This window comes from Rhodamnia argentea, chromosome 6 (genome assembly GCF_020921035.1).
Source record: "Rhodamnia argentea isolate NSW1041297 chromosome 6, ASM2092103v1, whole genome shotgun sequence".
Lineage (NCBI taxonomy): Eukaryota > Viridiplantae > Streptophyta > Magnoliopsida > Myrtales > Myrtaceae > Rhodamnia > Rhodamnia argentea.
The window spans coordinates 25,293,214-25,305,943 of NC_063155.1; the positions used below are offsets into that span (position 1 = coordinate 25,293,214).

The following is a 12,730-nucleotide window of genomic DNA, read 5'->3' on the forward strand; positions in this document are numbered from 1 at the left end:
GCCAGATAGAATCCGAATTCCGGGTGCCATTTCTCTTGAACTTTGCACTAAGATTTCGCTTGTCCATGGCTGTCCCCATACCGAGCAAATTATTCTAAGGAGCGAGAATCGTACATCGAATCCAAAGTCAAGTTTCCTTCCATTATTCCCTCCATTTAAAACCGTTCTAATTTGTACTACGCACCTAGCATTAGATCAGTCGGTCCCTAGTACCTAAAAATCTACCGGGTATCAAATTTCCCCCTTCTTGACTCTCTCTCTCTTTTTTTTTTTTTTTTTTGTGTCGAAAACTCTCTGTTCACAATAGCATTTATGTTGCTAGTTCCTACGGGCTACAACCACCGGACTCCACGAAATTTCCTTGCTGTCTTGGCTTTTTTTGTCTCGGTGTGCGGCACTTGTTCCACCGAGCACTTATTATTGGTCGAAGATGGCCGTCATCGGAACTAAAGCAAAGAAAGAAAGAAACAAAAGAGGCTGAGGAAAAGAAGACAGCACAAACGCAATAAAAAAAAAAAGTGCATATTTAGAATCAACGACTCCCGCTCTCATGTCCTCCACCGACACCCGATTGGACAATACAAATGTGTCAGAACCCGGAACGATGAGGCCAACTGAGGCTGGGCCCGGATTCATGATTGTCTCCAACTTCAATTTCTATTGGCTTGGAATCTGGAGCCGTAATTGCAATTGGTGCAATGACTCTCGATTCGTGCAGACATTCATGCAAGTGTTCCAGGCATTGATTGCCCTCTGTGTCTGCTTGTTAACTGTCAAATCTAACCCCATGAACCTCCGCCAGCTACAGCCCTCTGGCACAGGCATTAGTGTCCAAATTAAAGAAAGGCATTTTGGTGAGACTAATAGTGACCTCTTGCTCTTAGCATGTCTTTTTTGCTTCAAATTGCCTATGGAGTTGATGAGTTTTTTCACCAAGACCCTCCCAATAGTTAGCGGACCATTCTTTCTCATGGGAAGCGATTCATGCATTTATAAGCTCGCCCTGATACTTTTTAGCCAAGAGAGAGAAAGATCGACATGTCATCAACTGAGCTGCATTTAACATTTACTATGGTCCCATAACTAGCAAAAATAAAATACTGACTCGGTGTGTAGCATGAGAGCATGTCTTCCATAGCGGTTTTACCACGTAGCAGTTGCAGGCGGTCTAGTCCGCTAGTTACAGATTAGATTTTCAAACATCCAAATGTAAAATCAGCTGGAATGCATCATGTAGGTACTGTGATTGACCGGTCATACGCATGTTGCTGTGCAACGGACCATCAAATACTTTGTCACGCGCCACAATGGAAACAAAAAGAAATGCAGAAAATGCAGGAGACATGAAAGTGGCATTGCCTCGTGCGAGCTCTCAAACCAACCAGCAACATTGGCTAGCAATCCAATCCGTTTGGTCCTAAATCATAAATGGATCCAGCCAAAAACTAGCCAACCCGTTCCATCCAAACAGCCTCAGAATCAGCTCACTCACATGCCTTTCGGTTAGATGTTGTCCTTAAGAATCCCAAATCAGCCGCCAAAAAGGTTGATTCTGTGGAAAAATGTCAAGCCAGCTAATTTACAACTAATAAGCAGGTCCAAATCCTTGATTTTCGTTCACAATATATAAAGGCTAATGACGACACCCGGGAGCTCTTAATTCATCTTGTCTGGTGAGATATGGCGGCCCTCCTCCAAGAAAACACACTCTTCCCTCTCCTCTTCGTTCTCTGCATGGCCGTGTCTGTTTCTTCACATAGCCGGCCTTACACCGTTCCGAACGTTCCTCGCTTGACGGGCTTATTCCCTCGTGTCTCGGTCGATCGAGGTTTCTCCGAGTTCTTCGGAGCTCAAAACATTCAGCTCCTAAATAATGGTTCATACGCCAATCTTGCTCTCACCAAGTCCTCAGGTGAAAAGCAGCCGAGTCTAGCCCATATTATGCTTCCCACAATCAACCGACTTTTGATGTTACTTGTCTTCATGGGTTTTTACTTTTATATGCAGGGTCCGGTCTGGTTTCGCGAAGCAAATACCATTACGGATTCTTCAGTGCCGCAATCAAGCTTCCCGCCGGCCTTTCATCTGGTGTTGTGGTGGCCTTCTATGTAAGTTGTGTGTGCCCGTGTTAGACTCCTGTTTGCGGCATGTTTATTCCTTAAAATGCTGGGAGAAGCCAAAAAGAGTCTTGACAGGAATGTTCCAAATTCAGTTGTCTAATGCAGATACATTCCCGCACAGCCACGATGAGATAGACATCGAGTTGCTCGGTCATGATAAGAGAAACGACTGGGTCCTCCAAACAAACATATACTCCAATGGCAGTGTCAGCACTGGGAGAGAGGAGAAATTCTATTTCTGGTTCGATCCCACCCAAGAGCACCATTACTACAGCATCATATGGAACAGCCATCATATTGTGTAAGACTCGTGCTAGAATCTTCTGTTGAAGTAATTCTTGATTAGGCAGAGCCAATAGCGCCTATAGTGCACATAAACTCTACACTGATTTCTGACATCAGGATTGGTTTTCGACAATTTTCTGCACGAAACTTCCTCTTAGATCCTTTGACGACTATCTTATCGGTACACAAGCTGTGTAACCTTTGTTTCCTCAAGCCATTACCATCAGTACAGATGGATAGTTTTCAGGAAAGGTCTAACTTGATAGCGATAAAAGTGACTTGCACCAAAAAAATGGATTAAACAAAACTTGTACCTTACATGAGTCCTTAGAACTGCCCAGTTCTCTGTCTTCAATTATGTAACTGTGTCTCCAGTCCAGTTCCCGGCCTCGCTTCCCAAGTTCTGTCTGATCCTGAAAGATGAACACAATTGTTTTCTTGCAGTTTTTTTGTGGATAACATACCAGTCAGAGAATTCCCCTTGAGCAGTGCCTTCTCTTCCACATACCCATCAAAGCCGATGTCTGTGTATGCAACCATATGGGACGGGTCACAGTGGGCAACCCACGGAGGCAAATACCCTGTGAACTACAGGTATGCACCATTCGTGGTCTCATTAGCAGAGACGGAGATGGTGGGTTGTGTCTCAGATCCAAGACGACAGCCGCCAAGTTCTTGTTCCGACAAGAGCCCATCATCAAGCTTGGACCCGGTGGAGGGTCAGGATTTTGCTGCCCTGTCTCAGCAGCAGATCATGGCCATGCATTGGGCCAGGAGCAAGCTCATGTTCTACTCCTATTGTAAAGACACTTCCAGGTTTAAGGTGATGCCACCAGAATGCAATTAAAATACTACTTCTAGGTTTTATTCCTTTTTCTGGATTTTCTTTGTTCATTGGTTCCCCTAGATATAAGGGTCGATGACACTTTTAACTATTTATCTATGAGCCTTTAGGCTGATAAGCTGTCACAAGAAAAGAGCCTTCTATGCGGAAAGACTAGTGGCAGGAGCGCAAAAAGGATGAATAAAATGTATTGGAAGTGTCGCAAAAGGTAAAAATAGTTTGGAAGCTCACTTTGTGTCTTGTATTGGCCACTCTCAAGTCTCAACACATTATCAGCTCGCTTTCCTAAAAATTTTCCACGGAATGGCGACGCCTTGCCAGTTTAGCAAGCAAATTCACTCATGAGTTATAGATTTTATGAGAACCAACATAATCCTGCCATGTCAAACGCTACATTGACGCGGTGAAGGGTTATTTATCCAGGATGAGATTGAGACAATTCAGGACTTCTATCCATAGTTAATGGAAATGTGAGACCGTGTATGCGAAAACTGGGATAAGATAGATTAACGCACTAAGTTTAACAGCAAACCTTGGAAGAACTAGACTAGATACACCATAAACGAGAGAGTGGAGGGCGTAAATGTGAGATGGCAGAGAGAAAAATCACTTAACAGGTACCAATGTATGGTTGCACAATTTGATCGAGAAGGCTAGAATCCTTCACGGCACAGTTCACAACAGACAAGCAATTTCACCAGCCTCCTACCGCCTTCGTCGTCATCGCCGCCTCAAAACTCCCATCGCAACTGTCACGATAAGAATCTGAACTCCAGCATCTGATGCTTCCCTTATTACACAAATATTAAGAAGGGGGGGTCAAAACACGAAAGCAAACTACAGCCTAAAGCCATGCCGGATTCTTCAAAGGAGTGACCACAGCTTTGACCTGCAAGTAATTGCTCAGAGAGTACATGCCCTTTTCCCTTCCCTGGCCACTCATTTTGTACCCACCAAATGGGATAGCCGCATCAAAGATATCAAAACAGTTGACCCAAACTGTTCCAACTTTTAAAGCACGGGTCAAGGTATTCGCCGTGTCTATGTTCTGGGTGAAGACTCCAGCTGCCAGCCCGTAGCTCGTGTTGTTTGCCCTTTGAATCACCTCCTTGAGGTCCCTGCAATTACGCATGACAATGATGTTACCATGCCAACAGACAATCATACCATTCATCCTAACAGGAAAGCCGCTCTAGTGATGAGCTTGGTGAGATGGTCTTATACTCACTTGAATTTTAAAATGGACTGCACGGGCCCAAAAATCTCTTCCTTAGCAATCAACATATCGTCCTGTCATGACATAGGCCATGTCTGTTAGCATCTTATTTCGGGGTTAGTGAGGCAATGCTTGAAGCTAAATATATCCATCTTGAACATTTCCTCCCAGATTTCGAGGTGGCACAATCATCGGGTTCTTAGATGATGCCAATATATTTCTAGAAGAAAAAATCCTGAATACCTTAACATTTGAGAATACAGTTGGCTGAATGTAGTGTCCCTTGGTTCCAAATCTTTCTCCTCCTGTTTCAAGAGTTGCTCCACTTTCTACTCCAGATCTTATGTACCCCAAAATCTTCTCAAACTGCTCCGAGTCAATCTGATGCGAGGTAAAGGTAAAGTAGACTCAGAACTCCATAGCTTCCAATAGCTCTACATACAAGGACTAGTCAAACCATTAGCTCCATTTGTCAAGGATTTATTTCGGTTGCATGTCAGATTCCCATCAAGTAAAATCTATGTGAAATCGAGAAGATTATCAAAATTTTCAAGTACATTTGACAAAGAGAATCATAAGAGCGGGAGTTTGGTTCCACTTGCAAGATCTCAATCTTATTCATTCAAATTTCCACCAACAGGAGAACCAGCTTAACTTACCTGAGGACCTTGTTCAATGCCACTTTTGAACGGATCACCCACACTACGTATTGTTGCACGTGCCTTTGCCTTTTCTACAAATTCATCATACACACTTTCATGTACATATGTACGAGATCCAGCACAGCAGCATTGACCCTGTCGATGGTGCAATACAAATTTGAGCTAGTTCCCTCCCGTGGAAAAAAAAAAAAAACTTACGAGAAGATTGATTCCTGAATTTACCTGATTGAAGAAAAGTGCAAAATGGGCAAGCTCAACGGCCTTGTCGACATCAGCATCCTCACATACGATAAAAGGGGATTTCCCTCCAAGCTCCAAAGTCACTGGCTTAAGATTGCTTCTCGCCGCCAACTCAAGTACGATTTTGCCCGTGCCGGTTGATCCTGTGAAAGCAAGCTGGAAGATGAACGTAACAAGAAGCATTAGAGGAAAATAAACATACAGGTAATTTGGAAAACCCATCAACATCACCTTAATCCCAAATTAGTTGGGTAATTTGAGAAACCCATGACGAGTGGAAAAACTCGAGAAAGCTATGACCTAAAAGTTTCAAAAAACACCTATTTTCACTTAAAAAGACTCTAGTTGTCTCGGTTACATCTCTAGTCATATCTCGGCTCTAGGTGTTAGATCAAGTCCTTATTTTCCTAAATTTGACTACGAAGAAATATCCTACTGTATGTGCACTTCAAATAATCAAGCTGCATAATGATGCTGGTTAAGACTTGATGCCCATGTCTCTTTCATCAGACAAAATGCAAAACATTCTCATGGTATAGACCTTATCAACATCCATATGACCAGCAAGAGCTGCGCCTGCAGTTGGACCAAAACCAGAAACCACATTCACGACACCAGGGGGGACACCGGCCTGCCAAATAATGAACGGTTAGTTGTAACTTTTAGACAGAAAAAAGCTAACTTCTGCCGACAAAATAAATTTGAGAAATTTCTTTTATAAGAAGAATTTTAGAAGTGACAACACAATATCAAGATGGACAACCTCATGCAAGAGCTTAGTTGCATATAAAGCAGAAAGTGGTGTCTGCTCTGCCGTCTTCAGGACAATGGTGTTGCCACAGGCTAAGGCAGGTCCCACTTTCCAAGCATACATCAGAAGAGGGAAATTCCACGGAATTATCTGACCTGCAACTCCAATTGGCTCATGCAAGGTTTGGATATGATACTGCCCATCAGCTGGAACTGTGAGACCGTGAATCTTATCAGCCCAACCTGAGGAATTTTCAAGTAGAATGGTTAGTGATATCATCATAAAAAAAAGGTAATGATTGCCAGAAATGCATGAGATGTAGAAACAATACCTGCATAATATCGAAGGAGACGGACTATCATTGGAAGCTCAATTTTGGCAGCCTGTTCATATGGCTTCCCATTATCCCAAGTCTCGAGTGCTGCGAGCTCATCATTATGCTTTTCAAGCAAATCAGCAAAGCGCAAGATTATCTTTGCCCTTTCCTGGAAATGGAAACAGAATGGTGCATCAATCCAGTTCTTCGTCATAATGCTGTCTTTCGAAAGAAATTCAGCATGATATAGCTGGAAATACTTACATAAGCAGACATTCTCGGCCATGGTCCCTCATCGAATGCCTTGCGAGCAGCAGCTACAGCTCGGTTTATATCTTCAGCCTCGCCTTCAGCAACATGAGCAATCACTTCTCCAGTCCTGGGGTCAAATGTTGGAAAAGTTTTTCCTGCACAAAGCAATCAAAAGTATGCAGTTGAGTTGAGTGGATACGTTTTTTTCCCGGGGTGAAATTTGCTTTGGAGTATAATAAACCACAGAGTTCGATGGTACAGCATCACTGATGATGAGCAAGGATGCGCAGGCCCACCTGATGCTGAGTCCACAAACTGCCCATTTATGAGAAGCTGAGTATGGTTCACAGTGACGCCTGGATTTATGGGTTCCTCGATAGCAGCTGCTGTGCTGTAGTTCTTGATTTCTCTTCCCAGTAGCGGTTTTCTAGCTGTAAGATGCCACAATTGCATAATGCGTCAGGAAAAGATAGAAGAGAAGAATAAATCAAGAAAAGCGGAAGGGTGCGTTACCCCACATACAACAGATCCTGGAATGAATTGAATGCACAACTCAGCCCAGAAGCATGGACCCAAATGCAGGCCGTGCTCATTGGAGAATTTTTATGTGTCCAAATCAACTCTACGTCGCAATCTCAAAGCCGAAAAAGATTCTCGGGTAGAACTGGCCGAGAGAAGTACGACTTTGGCATGCCAAAATACTAAAGGAAAAACCTTTTAGTCCCCAAAGAGAGCGAGTTCGTTCTAGATGTACATGACACCCTTGATCCAGCTTCAAAAATCTGACATTTCACTATTCGTCTGGAGTCAACTGAGAAATCGACGAGGAGGAGCGTGGAACCAAACAGATGAAAACTCAAAAAAACGTAAGAATGTGTGCTGCGATACAGATCATTTAACAAAGTTTTCATCTTTCCTCTTTCTTTTTTTTTTTCTCTCTTTCCCATTTTTCCTCTCAGAAACCAAGCAAGCGATCGACAGTGCGCACGTCAAAGCCCGAAAGATCAGTCGCGGAGCTTATACCAGAAAAGAGACAGAGAGGGTGCTTAAAAAGAGCAACGAAGATCAGAAAAGAATGAACCGATCACCACAAGAAAAGAAGGAAGCAAAAGGGTTCAACGATCAGCAATACCTCGAGAAAGCAAAGCACGTGCAGAAGAAGAAGAAGACGACGAGCGAGAAAGGAGGCTTGAGAAGAGACGAGCAGCCATATCTCCTGTCTCGAGCGTGAAGTTGGAGCCGGAGGGTCTCGTCTCGTCGGATCGGAACTCTTATCCGTATATGTGGAGAAGCGGATCAGTAACTATGGCGACGTTAACGATTGCGATAATCGGATAATTACGAATCGTCAAAGTATCGGACATAGAGAGAGAGATTCTCTTTCATCCAATATCCCCGAATGTTTACGCTGTCCTCTGTTTTTTCCCAATATATTTCTCCTTGCTCGGACAGAGAGAGACAGAGACAGAGACAGAGCGAGGCGGCATGAGCAGCCCACTCACCAACCTCTTGAAACAGTTGCTGACTTGGAAATGGCATAAAAAAAAAAAGGTGGGGTGTCACAAAAAAGTGATGGCGACTCAGTGGAATTTACATTTTCTAGTTGGAGCTCCACGCAGATCAAATTTCGTGGTGCAGATTTCAGTCGCCTTGATAGTCGGAGTGTTAAACTACGAGTGTAATCAGGGCACTAACAAAGAAGCTTACGTGCACTCTCTTTCTCATCGATAAAAAAAAAATGGTGGACAAGGACGATCGACGTGTCCGATTCTGACGAGACTCGCACTCTGAATGTGGAATGCGGGTAATGAACCCCCGTCATCCAAATCCCGTCATCCGAGCGTTAACAAGATGGGATATAGAAAATGGCCAAGGCGTACTCCAGCTTTGCTTTGAACCCGTGATCTCGTGATACACGTCTCCTTTTATCGATAGGCCGATCGTGTGTATGCACCGTGACGGAGAACTTTGCATGCTCTGGACTGGACGTCAATGCCTGATCGATCTTTCTTCAAAACGATCTGGCTCCTGCCCAATAGGGGCTGGTTGAATGTCTCTTCGATGACGTCATTGGGCAACACGAACGATGCCGATTTGAATTTATTACCAAAAATTGGCGAACGTTGCATCATCCCACTTTGGGTCCTTTCCTAACTTTTCTTGCACATCGCTATCGCTACTTGGCTTCCTGAGGCACGTGACAAAGACGGAGAGCGCAGTCCAAGAGGGCACAAAATTTATTGATCAACTTGTTTGACTTGTGCTTTTTTTTATATTTCCTGTCTCTAATTCTGAGTGCGGGAGTCGAATCGCACACCTACAATACTAGCTTCCCCACCCGTAAATACCTTTATTGACAGAGAAATATAAATTAACCAATGATCACATATTCATTTGATTTAATACTTGTATTACAGGCTGTTCTTCCTTCACTTTCACGGTGAGATTTCTTATATGTGAATATAATAAAAACCAAGTAAGGAAATGATCAACATGAAGAAAATGACCCAATATATATATATATATATATATATATATATATATATATATATAAACACACACACACGTTCCGTGCAAGACTCTATTATTAATGTTCCACGTGAACTGACAATCGGCAAATTCCCATCAAATATAATTATGCGTAGCTTCGATCGTTTTGGGTGATTACGAAATCGCATAGCACGAACCACCCGTACATTTTAAGGGCGATGTCAAGCAATCGACCATGTAGAGAACGAATTCGAGATGGGTCAATCCACGACCCGGGGCGGGGGTGGGGTGGTATTGTTCGTAGACGAGTTGCATCGATTGGCCTGGACAAATTGACTTTTCCCAAATGTTGGAAGATCATCGGCCACGTGACTCCAAAACTAGGGAGGGACCAAGAAAGAGGGGGCAACTTGAAAATCGCGTCACGTAATCCGGCCGGCGCCCGGGACTTTGAAGAGGTGTCACTTCACTTCAAAAACCCTTTCACACCATTCGCGTTCTCAAATTTCCAAAGATAAGAACCGCGATCGCACGGCCAGAATTTAGCTTTTCCTTCAACCGTGGGGGCAAAAACAGAAGAGGGCGATTCTGGTTGATCTGCTCAAATTCTGACATCCGGAGGCGCTTTGACCATTCGTTTTCTTAATTATCACGTGAATTCAGTACGCTAAGCCGCCCCCCTCCTTTTTTATGCATAGCTTGCGCCGATTTCGCTAACCTACACGTCTAGCGACCTTTGCAATCTCTCGCATAAACGCGCCCCCTAGAGAGATCGATGGTTGTTGGATCGTAAACGCGCCCCAACATAACGATATAGGTGATTACGATGGGAAACGACCTTCGACACTCTAACGGATAAGAGAAGCCCGTGACACGACTGCAAAAAAGTTTAGCCTCCATCGCCATTTTTTTCCCGAATGATACATATATATATCGAATACTGCCAAATGGACCATACTATAGCACGACGAGGGAAAACTTTGGCATAGATGCAGGATCTCTTACATTTAAGACCTATTTCTCACTTGCACGAAAAGTCCCATAATGCACATACATGCCTACTCGTTCATTCCTTTTGTTTTTTTTTTCTTTTTTTTTTAGGTTTACTCCTTACCTTTGATTATTATATTTTTCCCCCAATATCGACCTAACCCCATCTCTCATGTTCAATGCCAACGCGACCTTGATCAGGTACCCCAACGTCAAGGAGATTTTATTCATTAATTAGCGATAAACCCCGTTACATCTCTAATCGCCTTTTCGCCGAGTATGATAAAGCAATATTAGGTATACCCGAACACTAATTTACACGTATAAAATGCGAAACGCATCATTTTGTCATTTTATATTTGAGAAGATGGCCGATACATTATTTGAAAATTAGGAGTATAGTGTATTCCCAGAATCTAGATTCGGTCTGTGGTTGATCTCTATCTACTTTATAAATACTCTTTGACAACTTGAGGGGACGCATTACCTGAGGATATCAGAAATGTTTGAGAAGTCAACACGTTGGGAGTGACCTTTCTTTTCTTTAAAGGTACTCTTTCCATTGAAATGCCAACTCTTTTTTGTTTAAGAGGAAAATGAAAAATTTAGAATATACCATCCGTTTTTGTTTCTCAAAATAATTAGCTAATTAAAAATGTCTTTATTTTTTTTGTAAAAAAATTTTTTTCGTTACCAACAACAATTTATGTCTAAATATTTTCGTAAAAGATGAAAATATTTTTTTTATTTAATTTTGTAAGCGATACAAGTGATTATTTTTAGGGAATTGTTCTTCAAATTATTCATCGTCATGAGACGGACGTGCCCTTAAGAGAAATAAACTTATGCCTTTTCCGGTTCAGTTATATAATTCCTGACTTTCGAAACCCCAATCTCTAATCTCTAAGATGAAATATTTTAATAGACGTGCGACCTACGAGGTGCCTTCTTTACATCCATGAAGTTGATGATACTAATTAATAATTTTTGTAGGATAATCTTTTTTTATTTTTTGGATCAAAACGTAGGATAGGATAATTTAGAAAATAAAAAGTCGTCCCTACCTTTCCCTTTATTAATATTCTTCATAAGATCCCCTCTTATAATAGTTTGAACTCATAGGAGATCTTGATCTCCATACTCTTATATAGTTCAGCACGGGGAAGTCGTCGTTTTCTTTAGGTATATCGGAAAAATTTGGTGTATTAGGTCGATCGTATTACAAATATTATATGTAGTTATGTGAATATCGAATGAGATAATGACGGTTTGGACATTCAAATTGTTCTTGATATTTAACAACATATCATCTGTTGACTTAAGAAAAGCAGACAAATGGGTTTGAAACTGAAATGTTTTGACTCGAGTAAAATTAAGCATCTGTTTTATACTTGTATTAATTCAATTTACCTCAATAGAATGTGTACTTTCTTTAATTAATTAGATTCCGTATGTTTCACATAAATAATTTGAAAAGAATTTTTCTCAAAATGAGCATTTGTGACCCAGTTCATCTCAAATTGTATGGTGTAGATTCCACGTGGGACTCACATCATTTGACGGTCGGAGTGGAGTGGATCAACATGCATAGGGTGCATGTAATCCATCCTGTGGATTCTTGACGTGTCGTTGAGTCCTTGCTTAGGTGAAACTGATTTTAAGATAATGGAAATGGAAACGAGAACTAAGAATAAAAGGAAAGAAATTTGTTGAACCTGTGACGAGTGTAATCAGGGCACCGACGAAGCTTACGTGGACGATCGATATATCTAACTCTTATGAGACTCGCATTTTGAATGTGGGATGCGGGTAATGAACCCCGCCATCTAAGCATTAACAAGATGGGATAGAGAAAATAGCCAAGGCCTACTCCGGCTTTGCTTTGAAACCGTGATCACGTGAACATATGTACGTCTCCTTTCACCGATAGGCCGACGTATGTGTGTACTGTGGCGGTGACCTTTACATACTCCGATACCAATGTATCACGGTTCATTGAATTTTGATCCAAAATCGATCGCGATGCACCCAACGAATCAACCAACGGATCGGTTCGTGAGTCAAGAGAAATCGTGCCTAAGAGTAGCAAAGCGGACGGAAGATCGACCGGAGGATCGATCCGGGACAGCCAGGCAATCGATGCACGAATGACCCATGACGGCCGAGTGATCGACCTAGGGATCGATTGAGACAACCGGAAGACCAATCGGTGAACGATCCCGCATGATCGGGGGACCGATCCACGGATCGTGCAGGGCGACTAGACGAGCGATCGAGGGATCGATCCATGGACGACACCGCACGATCGGGGGATTGACCCGGGGATCGTGACGGGCGAGCGATGGATTGATCCATGAATGACGCTACACGATCGGGGGATTGGCCCGCGGATCGTGCAAAACGGCCAAGGAGACAACCCTTGGATCAAGCGGGCTAACCGGGCGGTCGATCAGTACACCACGACGGGCCGACCAACGCTCGACCGGGAGGCCATGCGGGATCAACGAGCAAGGTTGACGTGGACGCCCTGGGTCCCACGGACCCACGTGACTTTCGGGTGCCAT

At 42.9% G+C, this 12,730-nt stretch overlaps 2 protein-coding genes across 3 annotated transcripts; one reads left to right on the plus strand and one right to left on the minus strand.

The window, feature by feature from the left end:
- The first annotated feature begins 1,348 nt into the window (after nucleotides 1-1,348).
- LOC115755362 (probable xyloglucan endotransglucosylase/hydrolase protein 33) lies at nucleotides 1,349-3,453 on the plus strand. Its single transcript, XM_030694733.2, has 4 exons — nucleotides 1,349-1,912; nucleotides 2,008-2,108; nucleotides 2,213-2,421; nucleotides 2,850-3,453. The coding sequence occupies exons 1-4, from the start codon at nucleotides 1,681-1,683 to the stop codon at nucleotides 3,250-3,252; spliced, it is 945 nt and encodes a 314-aa protein (XP_030550593.1). The 5' UTR covers nucleotides 1,349-1,680; the 3' UTR covers nucleotides 3,253-3,453.
- Nucleotides 3,454-3,835: 382 nt separating this feature from the next.
- On the minus strand, nucleotides 3,836-8,039 carry LOC115727074 (benzaldehyde dehydrogenase, mitochondrial-like). 2 transcript variants are annotated; one of them, XR_007198872.1, is made up of 12 exons: nucleotides 7,819-8,039; nucleotides 6,983-7,117; nucleotides 6,699-6,841; nucleotides 6,450-6,603; nucleotides 6,131-6,360; nucleotides 5,909-5,998; nucleotides 5,350-5,523; nucleotides 5,125-5,262; nucleotides 4,709-4,846; nucleotides 4,478-4,539; nucleotides 3,993-4,367; nucleotides 3,836-3,920 (listed from the first exon to the last, which is right to left on the minus strand). XR_007198872.1 is itself a non-coding variant. In XM_048281071.1 (11 exons), the coding sequence occupies exons 1-11, from the start codon at nucleotides 7,895-7,897 to the stop codon at nucleotides 4,094-4,096; spliced, it is 1,617 nt and encodes a 538-aa protein (XP_048137028.1). In that variant the 5' UTR covers nucleotides 7,898-8,039; the 3' UTR covers nucleotides 3,836-4,093. The 2 variants fall into 2 exon arrangements, 1 of the variants encoding a protein (XP_048137028.1); XM_048281071.1 differs by having other exon boundaries at nucleotides 3,836-4,367.
- Between the last annotated feature and the right edge of the window lie 4,691 nt (nucleotides 8,040-12,730).

Excerpts from the sequence above, each read along its gene's own strand:
- LOC115755362 (XM_030694733.2), top strand. The coding sequence starts at position 1,681 with ATGGCGGCCCTCCTCCAAGAAAACACACTCTTCCCTCTCCTCTTCGTT. Across the intron at positions 1,913-2,007 it reads TGCTCTCACCAAGTCCTCAG|GGTCCGGTCTGGTTTCGCGA; the intron begins GTGAAAAGCAGC and ends TTTTATATGCAG. Across the intron at positions 2,109-2,212 it reads GTGTTGTGGTGGCCTTCTAT|TTGTCTAATGCAGATACATT; the intron begins GTAAGTTGTGTG and ends TTCCAAATTCAG.
- LOC115727074 (XM_048281071.1), bottom strand. The coding sequence starts at position 7,897 with ATGGCTGCTCGTCTCTTCTCAAGCCTCCTTTCTCGCTCGTCGTCTTCT. Across the intron at positions 5,999-6,130 it reads CAACTAAGCTCTTGCATGAG|GCCGGTGTCCCCCCTGGTGT; the intron begins GTTGTCCATCTT and ends ATTATTTGGCAG. Across the intron at positions 4,847-5,124 it reads GCATTGAACAAGGTCCTCAG|ATTGACTCGGAGCAGTTTGA; the intron begins GTAAGTTAAGCT and ends ACCTCGCATCAG.